The sequence below is a fragment of the Manis javanica genome, chromosome 12 (assembly GCF_040802235.1).
Source record: "Manis javanica isolate MJ-LG chromosome 12, MJ_LKY, whole genome shotgun sequence".
NCBI lineage: Eukaryota > Metazoa > Chordata > Mammalia > Pholidota > Manidae > Manis > Manis javanica.
Window position 1 is genome coordinate 94,237,012 of NC_133167.1, and position 12,210 is coordinate 94,249,221.

A 12,210-nucleotide genomic window follows, 5' to 3' on the forward strand; every position below is an offset into this window, starting at 1 on the left:
TTAAAGGGACAGAGAAAATAGAGAGAAAAGTGACATAGTGACATGTGGTGCCAGGACGTTCAGAGATCACCAACGAAGACTTCACTGTGGAACAAATACCATGTACTTTTTCTGTGGCTTGGAGATTTTGTCTGCAAGTCATAATTTGTTTTTATTAAAGTTCTTCACTGAAATAATTTACTGATTGGAGATTACTGCTATGAAGGTCAGTACTGACCCCCTCTGTCATGACACTGAATTCAACACGAAGACATTTGGCTTGCTTCTCACTCGGTACTTCTTGGAAGGGAGTCAGGAAGGGGCATATATTGGTTGGCTCAGCAAGTAGCTATGGTACCTGTCGGATCAGGCCTCAGAATCTTATTTCCTCTGCATATTACTTTTTCTTGCCAAATAGACTCTAAACAACAGAAGTCCAGAGACGATTTTTAATTTATCTCTGTATCCTTTCTACTACCTACCAGTGTGTCTTTCTCATAGTTGGGACACAATCAATACTAGTTAATTTATAGTTAATAAAAGATTATGCTCACCCAGTACAAAACCTGTCTTTGTTACTCTTTGCTTCAGTGGAAGTTCCGTCTGCCTCCTTGACTGTACAGTTCTGAGCCATGTCCCAACTGTCCCCTGTTTCAAAGCCCCATATTTGAAGGTGTAATGTTACTTTAAAAACTTCCCTGATTTCTTCTGTCCTATAGTCTCGCCTACCTGGTCAGAGTAAGAAGCCATAATTAAGTAGAGTCCTTGGAATTACTAGTGAAATCACTTCTAAGAGAAAGTGAGGCCATGATACATGAACATACTGTCAATATTCAACACTTTCACTGAAAATGTGAAAACTGATACAAGGAATATCAATACAAACTAATATCTTCTTTGGCAAGTTTCTTGTTTATTTCACTGATCTCTGTATTGGGTATATGATACTTTTCAAACTATTAAAAGTAATCCAAACTATTAAAAGGATGTCCTTGATCTGAACAGCCTGGAATATTCTGAGATCATTTTATCTATGGAGCTGTAGTTCTGCTTCACTATGATTGTATATGTAATTCTTAAATTCTATTATTGCAGATATTTTTCTGTTCAGAGTATGACATAACTTGGTGATTGGCGAACAATTAGTAAATAAAAATTATGCCACAATTTTTAAATTGAGATGTAATAATTAAATACAACTCACCCATCATTATTTTTCTTATCTTTCAGAAATACAAAATAAGAATTTCTCTCTTAATTTTTATGGGAAGAAAGGATGTCCCGATTTCCAGTTCGGTTCCATATGAAATTCCGTGGAATCACAGAAGACTTAGGACAATCTACTTCAGTTTTATAGCCCATGTATGCTGAAATCTGAGAGTAATCTCACCTATAAATTGAAATTTTTAAAGGGTAACTTACAATTTTAGTTCATTCTAATTTCTGAATCAGTCAAGAGCACCATATTTTAGACCTTAGGTCACTTAAGCTTTGAAAAAAAGGTCAGCATCTCATATTTAAAAAATGATGAAAGATATGACTTCACAGCTCTTAGGAAGTATGAGTCTCTGTCCCCTGGAGAGGGGAACGGCCAGTTCACTAGGGAACACACACTAATTTGCCTGACTGTTCTTTGTAGAGAGGCTCTCCCTTGGCTCTTAGGGGGCATCCCGCTGATGGCCTGATTTATTTATTTAGTTCACAGGTTACTCTCTGCTCATGAGGGGAGTTGGGCCCACAAGGATCTACAGAGCAATTTAAACTGGTGTTTCTCAACCTCTGCATTCACATCCCATCCCTTTCACATGCCCATGTTCTTTCTCTGACTTCAGCATTTTGTAAGAAGCTGTTTGTGCTGTAAAACAATACATGGATCAGGTTCAAAAATCTATATATGTTCTTTCTGATAATGCCTCTACAAACGCGTCTTCTCCCATCTTCTTGAGCATCATGGGTTTAAAGAACAGATCAGTGATGAGTTTCAGACATCCCTCCATGTCCAGGAGACACTGTATACAGTTCTTCCTTAATAAAATGGAGCTCACTTTACCCATGCCGGTCCCCTGTTGAGTTCAAAGGCAGAATTTAGGTGTCATATTCATGGCTGGCAGGCAAGGACTGTGTCCGTCTTGTTTGTCATTCAATGCCTTGCATGGTGTTTTGCACATAATAGGTTTTCAATAAATATTTGTGGAATTAATGAATAATGACTGTCAGATTTGAATGTTTCTGAATTTTGTCCCTTGATATTCACTAATGAACTTTTAAGATATTACTAAAAAATACCCTACCTTAAATGAGAATAGAAATAGTAGTATATACCTCTCAGTATCACTTTGAAAATTAAATAGAGCTCTGACCACAGGTTTTGGAACTTAGTAGGCACTCAAACAACACCTTAATTACTGTTTTTTGTCATAAAGAATACACCCACATGATGATAACCATCTTTTACTAGGTGTCATATTTAATTCATATTACAAAAAATTTAGTTTATATTACATGTCTAGCCTTTGGCTGAGCCTGAGAACAATAGCATTACTGTCATGAATTCGCTTATTAAGGTGATAGATAACTTTGGCCTTTGCTTAACTTTCATAAGACTTCATCAATAATTCCAAGCAAATGCTTCAAACATATCAGTGGTTGTTCACAAGCAATGGGGGAAGGGCACAGAAAGATCAATGCAAACTCATCATCCTCACAAAGAAACTAGCACATGCCCTCTGGATGGTGTGTCCTCTTTCTTCAGGAATGACAGATCACGGAAGACATACAGATGGCCAACAGGTACATGAATAAAAGATGCTCAACATCACTACTCATCAGGGGAATGCAACTCAAAACGACGATGAGACCACCTGACACCTGCCAGGTTGGTTATTATCAAAAAGATGTTGAGGATGTGGAGAAAAGTGAACCCTTGTGAACTGCTGGTGGGAATGTAAATTGGTGCACCTATGGTAGAAAACAGTATGGAGGTTCCACAAGAAATTAGAAATAAAACCATATGATCCAGCAATTCCACTTTAGGGTATTTGAAAAAGATGAAAACACTAACTTGAAAAGATTATATGTGTGTATATATATATATATATATATATATGCCTTTATAACACACACACACACACACACACACATACACACATATACCTTATATACCTTATACCTTAATAATTTCTCCAAAACAGAGAACTTAGAATGTTTTTTTTAGATCTAGCTTTGGCTTTATAATATAGTTTTAGACCCTTAAGCAGACCTGTGACTAATGTTCATTGCAGCATTATTATAATAGCCAAGGTATGGAAACAACCTAAGTGACCATCTATGCATAAATGGACAAAGAAAATGGGGTGTGTATATAATATATATATATATATACACACACACACACATACACACATACATACATACACAATGGAATATCATTCAGCTATACAAAAGAATGAAATTTTGTCATTTGTGATTACTGGGTGGACCCTCAGGGAATTTTACTAAGTGAAGTAAGTCAGAGAAAGACAAATACCACATGATATCATTTATAAGTGGAATCTAAAAAAAACAAGAACGAAAACAAAAATCCAAGCTCATAGATACAGAGAATAGATTGGTAGTTATCAGAAACAAGAGTAAGGGAGTTAAAAGGCACAAACTTCCAGTTATGAACTAAATAAATCATGTGGATATAATGTCCAGTATGGTGGCTATAGTTAACAACACTGTATTGCACATCTGAAAGTTGCTAAGAGTACATCTTAAAAATTCTCATCACAAGAAAAAAAAGTCTGTAACTATGTATGGTGATGCGTTAACTGGACTCATAGTGGTGATCATTTTGCAAGATACAGACACTGAATGATTATGCTGTTTACCCAGAACTGATGTAAACTTGCTTGTGAAATATACCTCACTTATAAAATGACAGACTATTACTGAAAATAAGTGACTAGAATCAGAGACCGAAAAACACACACAATGACAAGTTAAAGCTTAACTTGCCTATATATCTGGATACTTCCTTTGAAATAGAGAACTTCCAGTGGAATGTTCTTCCAGATCCAGTTTTGGCTTTACAATAGAATGTCAGATCCTTAAGCAGACCTGTGACTAATTAATATACCCTTCCTACCATGCTTTAACTTTGGATACATCTTGTTATTGCAATTATAATGACCTCTGGCAAAACATGCCGACTGCTCATACATCCTATTTTAAATGAAGAAAGTTACAGAAGTCTTGCTCCAGAGAGGGAGGCACAAAATATCCCTTTCAAGTGACAGCCTTGACATTTAACATACTTCATCCCATACCAGAGCTGGGCCATGTGCTGTCCTGTTGCTCTTTCCCATGTTTAGCTCCATCTATATAGCAATTTTCAAAGCAGGTTCCAACTCGCTTTGAAGACTTTCAGATACAGTATATCTAGCCTAACAAACTCATATGCAGGGATTGATTTCCTCATCAATATGTGAAAACAGTTATTCTCAAGTCATTTCATTTTGGGATTTACAAGGTCTGCATAATAAAAGTTGCCTCCATTAGACTTTTCTTTGTTTCTCTCCAGAGGTACAGAAATAAATTCCATTTGCCAATGTGATTTTACATTTTTGTTTCTACTTGTGGACTGGTTGAACTACTTTTGCCCAAAAGGCTCAGACAAATCATAGTGGTGCCATGCGAATAGGGTGAAGCCTTTAGGGAAGCAGGACATAAGGAAAAGAGAAGAGGGATAATAATAACCCAAACTGATAGCGAGCCTTACCAAATGACATGACTTCTCTAAGCACATTGCTCAGGAGCTCCCTGAATCCTTAAAAAAATGTTATGACATAGGTACTATTATCATCCTCTTTATTAGTGAGAAGCTAACCGATTTGCCCAAAGCTATCCAGTACAAGAGCCAAGGGGCAAACCCAGTCTGATGTCACAGCCAACATTCTTAGCTACTATATTATATTTTCTCTCATCAAAGCTTGACATCAGCATGCTCCTCTTTTATTGAAACAGTAATATGTAATTGAACAGATACATGCTTACATCTCCCCGCCAGAAATGTGGCAGTGTCTCATGAAGCATCATTTATGGTTGCCTCCCAGACCCTTTAAAATGTTGCACAGTGTTGCATATGTCCAGGGAAGTCTTTGTTTACAGAGGCGCCTGCATAGTTTGAGGCATACATCACTCTTGGTTAAAAGGCATTATATATGCCCTTACTTGCTTTTCGCTGTGAGCCAATGAGCAGAGGACAGTTCTCAGGAGTCAGTGTGTGTGGTTGCCAGTCACGGGAAGGGGGCCAGAATTCTCGTTGCCCCACCAAGCTGAGAGCCAGCGCGCTGCAGGACATGCCAAGCATTCGTTTTGCTAGTGAACTGGAGACCTGCTCAGCTGAAATGTAAGCCTCGATTTCGCAAGAGACAGACAATGCTAGACACCCCACAAACCTCCCCCAGGGCAGCCAACCTAATGTAGATAATTGAAGAATTTATTTTATGCCCATTGAATCTCATCTAGATTGAAATTTGTCTACATTTCTTTGCCTTCTTCACAGGGAATTCAGTTTTCCTTCCTTCTTTTTAATATTTAGAGATGGAAGGTGGGCCGCATGTCTCATAACAGGTTGAGGCATTTAGATTTTTTTCCCTTTGATATGTCATGTCTCTCTAATAGAAAAAATAGATTGAGTATTTAAAAAAAAATTTTTTTTGGTAATCAGTGTGTTTTTCCCTATACAAGTTGTTCTTATTTCATTAGATGTTAAATTAAGACTGACATCTAATTTCCTTTTAGTTTATTTATTCATTCCACTTGCCAAATTGCTGAAAGCTACTCTACCTGTGTATCTGGATCTCACCTTACTTTCAGTCTGTTTCTTTCTAGTCTGAATTTTATTTTCCTTTATTTTTCCTTAGAGGGAGCGTTATCGGCGCATCAGTCCAAACTTGTCTATGGAGCTTTTGTCAAATATACATCCAGGAATTCCAGCCATCTCATGTATGAGAGCCCAGGATCTGTCTCTGAGAATTTCTGACTATAAATATTTGAAAGGCGCAGTAAGTATTAAGCAGTGACTCTTAATCTATGGTCTGTGGATAGAATTCAAGGTGTCCACCAACCAGGATGAAGAAAAATTTCATGTATTTTTTTTCATTAAACTAGCTGAAATTTAGCATTTCTCCTATTGAATGTTGACAAACTGCCATCCCTCCCTCAACACACAATGGTATTCGCTGCCCCTGTGTCTTGGTCACCGACAGAAGTCAGACTTTTCCATATTGTATTACAGTTGTTGCAGATATCACAACATCCGCTGTGATGGCAGGCATCAAACCCGCTCCAGATCACACAGGACTGCAGTTTTTCTGGCCCCAGATGTTCACGTGACATTGCTTGTCCCATTCAGCCACCAAACAGTAAAGTTGAAGGTTTGCACATTGGTGACCTAGATATAGATGTTCCCCCCTGTATCTATAATGGTTGGTGACAAGGGGGTAAATAGAAGACTACTATATAGTTTAATGCTCTTTATTCTAGCCAAGCAGGAATAATATGCACAATGCTATTTTTAGGAAATAATTTATGTTTACTCCCCTATATTTGAAACACATTAGTCTATTATACAATTCATTCATGTTTTATTACTACATTGCGATTTTATGTTTTGCATACCTTGATAACTATTTCACTGTAACTGGCTTCCTTTATAATTCTATGTATTTTATTCACACATTAAAAAAAATACTGTTCTGAGAAGTGATCCACAGGCTTCGCCAGAATGCTGAAGGGATCAATTAGCACAAAAAAGACTAAGAAGCCCTATATAAAAGGGGACCAGGTTTTCAGGAATGAAATGTTCCCTGAAGCCAAGGTGCCCACGTACCCAAGGGGAGAAGGAGGCGGTAAGGAGGGGTGAGGGCATAGAAGAGATTTGAGAGGGGTGCACAGTTCATCCAGAGAAGGGCTGCCTACCCGCTCCGTCACCCACTGTGAACCTCCAAGTCTGAACTCCCTGCAAACTCGATGCCATCCTCTGCTCTCAGGAGCACGACAGTATGCGTGTGGGCTGGGGACATGAGTCATAGAGAGGACAGGGGCAAGGGAACCCGTGCGCTGTGGTTGGGCAGAAAATGGTGCTCAGGCATTAGGAGGCCACCAGCAAGACAGCCTGTTCTGTCACTCCTCGTGACATGAAAGCCTTTTCCTAGCAGCCAATTCTGGGTTTTATATAAGGCTGTGAATCTTCAAAAATAACAGGCAGAAGTCCTGTTTTATATATAAGGGAGTTCAGGGCAAGGATGGCTGGATGAAGGCTTTTGTACATGACATCATTTGGAGTAGGAGAACTAGGAACTGTTACATTATGGGGTGGGGGGGAGAGAGAAGGAGAGTGAGAGGGTGGGTTGGGTAAGAGAAAGAAAGAGAAAGAGAGAGAAAATACCTAATGTGTAAATGTAAAACTTTGTCCCAGGGCCACCTCTGGGGGGACCTGAAATCTCACATTAGTTTTTGAGAAACTTGATGAAATCGAGACAATGATTGTCATGGGAATAACATTTCAGATACAATAACAGAAGTATTTTCCTCCAGAGGCGCCCAAACGCTTTTTCACTGTCACCTCATTAATTTCACAACGTAAAAGTGAATTGGCAGGTCTGCACTTTCTACCGCCCTGCATTCCTGCGATGGAGGGCAAAGCAGTGTGGTGCATAATGAAGACTGCAACTGGTGTTCAGAGAAGTGACTTGTGGTGGATAATTAAAAGCTATTATTTAGCCTTCAGTCAGTGGGAGGGTTGGGCACAGAGAAGTTTGAGAGGAAGGATAGAAGTCAGTGCTCTTGGGGTTCGGATGTTCACCCACTTGGTGGCCACTGGACTGACCCTGAGCAGTGAGCCCCGGGCGAGCACACAGGAGGCGCCAGAAGGATCTAAGTCCACAGTAATCAGTCAGTCATGGTAGCCAAAGTCCTTTGTTTTCAAGTAGAGCACCTGGATTCTCTACTGTGTGAATTACCTAAGAGGTCATTCATACTCATCTGAGAAAAACCAGGCAATATAAAGAATTTCTTCCTTCAGTGGACCTGGAGCAGCTAAAATCCTATTTGCTATTGTAGCTATGGAAATGTTTAATTTGTCATCACACAGAAAGAAACTGTTTTTCTCAAAGTGCTTTTAACTTGATGCTGTATTTTGACTCCATATAGACCAGTGATAAATAACAGAGAATTACCAAGGCACAGCAGCAACTTTCCAGGTATAATGTTCTCAGTCTAAGAGGTCAACAACTGTCAAAAGCTCTACACTTATGAAACCATATGAGGAATTCTCAGAAGCAGGAATGTTTGATTCAGTCTTGCTTTCAAATTAAAACACTAAACCACAATAAGGTATTTTTGAGTTACCTTTAATAAGACATTATTTGTGGAACCTTCCCATTTATGCCAACAGATCAGTGGATTTGTCAAGACAATAATAAAGGAACTACCCCCTTTTATTTTTACAAATGTCAACCAATCCAGACGTGGATTTTATACTCCAATATCTTATTTCTTAAACTTCCTCTGGCCAATTGCAAATTGTTATTACTAGATAATTCAGCTTAAAATAACTTATGGGAAAGTTGGATTTCTATAAGGTATCACATTTTACTCTAAAGCCACGTAAAATGGTGAAATTTAAAATATTTCTCTCTCTCTGCTACCTTATGGTTAGACTTGACATCGTTTACTCTCTTCCAGTCTTGGGCAATTTTGTTTAGTTTAACAGAGAGAAGAATTTTCATGAGCACTTTGGACAAACTTACAGCCTGTGATCAGAATGCAATTAGCATGCTGTCTTCAGAATCTCCTTTATCACCAGCACAAACGGTACATTTCCCCTCTTCAAGTCATGTCAGGACAATCATGTGAAAGTCAAATGACTTTTTATCAAGAACACACAGCACAGAAATATAGAATGACACTTGGAGGCCTCTTCTAATATTTTTAACAATTCAGAACTTCATTCAGTATTTGAAAAACAGCTAGATTAGCCAAAAAGGCTAAGAAAACATAATCTTTGACCCTTCCACGTAGATGACATAAGTGTAGAGCCTTAAAGAGCAAACAAGGAGGAGCCATTAAACACTACTGGGATACCTTCCCCGGATGTGGAGAGGCTGTTTTACTACGAGGTTCTATTTTATGTCAGGTTATGAATATTTTTAATACCAGAATCAGACAGAAGTTTCTGTTTCCTTAGTGCACCCCTTGAAACACAGCCTGCACTGGGTGGCTGGCACTTGAGTCCCAGAACGTTTCAATTGTACCACTGTATTTATGTTTTATTGTATTTCAAATGCCTGCCTCTAGCATACCTGACTCTCTCTTGGAACTCAGAGCAACCCAGGCAGCCAGAGGAAATACCAGCAGCTTTCCGTGGCCAGCACAGATTACTCCACTGACACACAGCCCTTCCAGGCCCCTCTCCTGCACCCAGGCCAGGCCGCCTCAGGCCAGATCAGCCCCACAGCTGCCCATCCCCTCCCCCCACTCCAGCAGCAGCAGATGGTAGGTCGGCCTGCAGTCATTTGTCACCACTGATTTCCTGATACCCAAAAGGACCGTGCTTCTCTTCTCAAGGTTAAAAAAAAAAAAACTCTCATAAAACCGTATCTAGAAATAACTAGATCAGAAACCAGAGAGGCAATAAAGAAAATTATAAAAAAAACCAGCAACGTTAAACACCAGAGGAAGGAAGACTGAAATCACTGCCGCGACAGTGATGACCTTTGCCCAGCCGATGAGATCAGTAATTATCCGAGTTAATAGCTGCGCCCGTGCATTTAACTGTTTTCCTTGTCGCGCCTCTCGCCCCTCCCTCCCCGCTCGCCCCTCACCTGCCAGCCGTCTGTCTCTGGTGTTCTTCCAGATCACGTCCAGGGCTCTGGCCGTGGAGTCTCGGATGTGATCGCTGAAGGACCTCCGCAGAGGCGCTCGCAGGGGCCGAGCCATCGCGGGGGCCTCGGGGTCCCCCATGCACCCGCCCGGACTCAGCGCGGCCCTGGCGCCGCGACCATCGTGCTGCGCTCCCCCTGCGGCCGGCCTTCCCGGCGGCGGCGGCTCGGCCGGCCCTGCGCCGTCAGGACCCCGGCATCGCCGCCCGCACTGCGGCCCGGGAAGCGCCGGCTGCAGGCGGCCTCCTGGACAGCCGCCAGCTCGCGGGCTGCCACATCTGGAAAGGCTTACAAATGAGCCAGCGACAGCTCGCGCTGCCTTCCTAGCTCCCTGGGTGATTCTAGCTGCCCGGGTAATCCAATAACTTCACTGGGTACATGCCTGGCTGCTTGTCTATAAAACAGATATCTCTCCTCTCCTGGCATGTCAGGTTACCTTGATTTTTGAAGGAAAGGCAGGGCAGGAGGCAAATAAGAGAAGGAGGGGGGCGGGGGTTGCAGGTACGCATCCCTTTAATTTCAAGGTTAATTCCCCTTCACATTTGCATTGGATTAACTCTTGGTCACAGATAGGCTGTTTCTGAAATAGTTCAACCTTTAGTTGTAGTTGTGGGAAGAAGGATACAGCTGTAATGAGCACCCTACAGCTCAGGCTGGATCTTCTAGGAACCAGATAACAGGTTTAAATGAAACATGAATCATCTCCTCATATTGCCTCTCTACTTACCTAACATTCCCTCCTACATTGCCCCTCTAAGCTTCTACTTAACATTCAGGGGTTTAATAAAATAATTCAAGGTTTTGCCTCTAAAGAAGGTTCAACTGTTCCCTGGTTTTATGAATCTGCCAGTTTCAAATAAGCAAACTTCATCATTATAATTACATATCACAAACTCTCCCCTAAACAATAAGAAAAGTGCCAAGCACTGTGAAATCAAAATTTGGGCCAACTGTTTCTCTTACATGTTTTTGAGTTTCTAAAATGCCAAGTAAATCTGTTCCTCAGCCAATGAATTTGGCCTTTCTGCCTTTTAGTGCATTTGTTAATCCTCTCCTTTCTTACTGTGCCCTAAATTTCATCTTACAATTTTCACGGTTTGGCATGGAGGTTTAATACTGGCATCAGATAGAATCTAAGGGCCAGCTCATAACCTTTGCGAAATTAGATAATGCTGTAAAAGCACTTTGTAAATGGTGAGGTACCATGCAAATGCTAATTATTATCCTAATGACTTTTATATATGAAATCATTTTCAACCCACAATGATTTCCTGAGTCTCCAAATTTCTATAGCATGCATCTTCTTTCCCAGCAACTTTGACAACTTAATTATTCAAAGGATGGTAATTAAAATAGTGCAATTGTGCTCCTGAGTTATAACTAACACTGGTACCACTGCTTATTAGGAACCCACGTGTCCTAAACTGTATTGTTCCCACATTGTCAAAGCTCATAAGTCTCTCTGACTGAGAATGTGCTTCTTGGTAGATATTTACTTCTTTGCCTTATCATTGGGCTGGGCATAGATCGGGAGGCAATAAACACTAACTGCTGAGGTATGTAGGCCTCCTGTCGGTGGGAGCCAATTTCAAGGGAAAATTCTCCATTAAAAAAAGATGAAAACATAATATCGGTAAATGTAGTGACCACATTGTTTTTTCATGTGAAACTGACCACATTGTTTTTTCATGTGAAACCTTCATAAGAGTGTATATCAATAATACCTTAATAAAAAATTTTAAAAAAAAGAAAAGATCAAAACATTTCATTGCTTAATTCCTGGATTCATTTTAAAACAAAGTGTGGGTGTGCGAGGGTGTGCGTGTGTGTGTTTCTCCTTCAATGAGGTCTGGGTACCCTGATGCACGCTAACTCATTTCCTGGTCAGGTTAAACAAGACAGGTCTATGTGGACCCGTTTTGCAGAGGAGCAGCATGATGTAACCACAGCACAGGCAGCGGGCCACAACCGGTGCGAGCATCGGGGAGCTGAGGATGACAAGACATCTACTCTCTCTTTGAGGAAGAGAAAGCACTTTGATCCCAAGTAATTTCAAAATCGTATCATAAGTTCTATGATAGATGCATGTGCAAAGGGTTATGGGAGCACAAAGGAGGAAATGGTAGTATACGTCTTCTTAGGCATTGACCTCACCTAAGTTTCCGTCTAGATCAATGACACACAATCATTCCCAGCATGAACCACAGCAGCTGACTGTCTGACTCATGCAAAGGGACTGACTATAATGGCATGAAGGTTCCTAATACCTGAAGGAAGTGGGAGCAATCCAGGAGAAATTGCA

The 12,210-nt window shown here is 40.5% G+C and overlaps 1 protein-coding gene across 10 annotated transcripts in view; it reads right to left on the bottom strand.

Moving 5' to 3' along the window:
• Nucleotides 1-12,210, bottom strand: part of DLC1 (DLC1 Rho GTPase activating protein) — a 369,945-nt gene that overhangs the window by 139,442 nt on the left and 218,293 nt on the right. For 2 of the 10 annotated variants that reach the window (XM_036997350.2, XM_036997341.2), the window contains exon 1: nt 9,852-11,129. The exons of the other annotated variants lie outside the window; for them this stretch is intronic. In XM_036997350.2, the coding sequence (XP_036853245.2) occupies nt 9,852-9,990 (139 nt within the window). In that variant the 5' untranslated portion in view covers nt 9,991-11,129. Of the gene's footprint in view, nt 1-9,851; nt 11,130-12,210 lie in introns of those variants that run through there. 10 annotated transcript variants of the gene reach the window in all.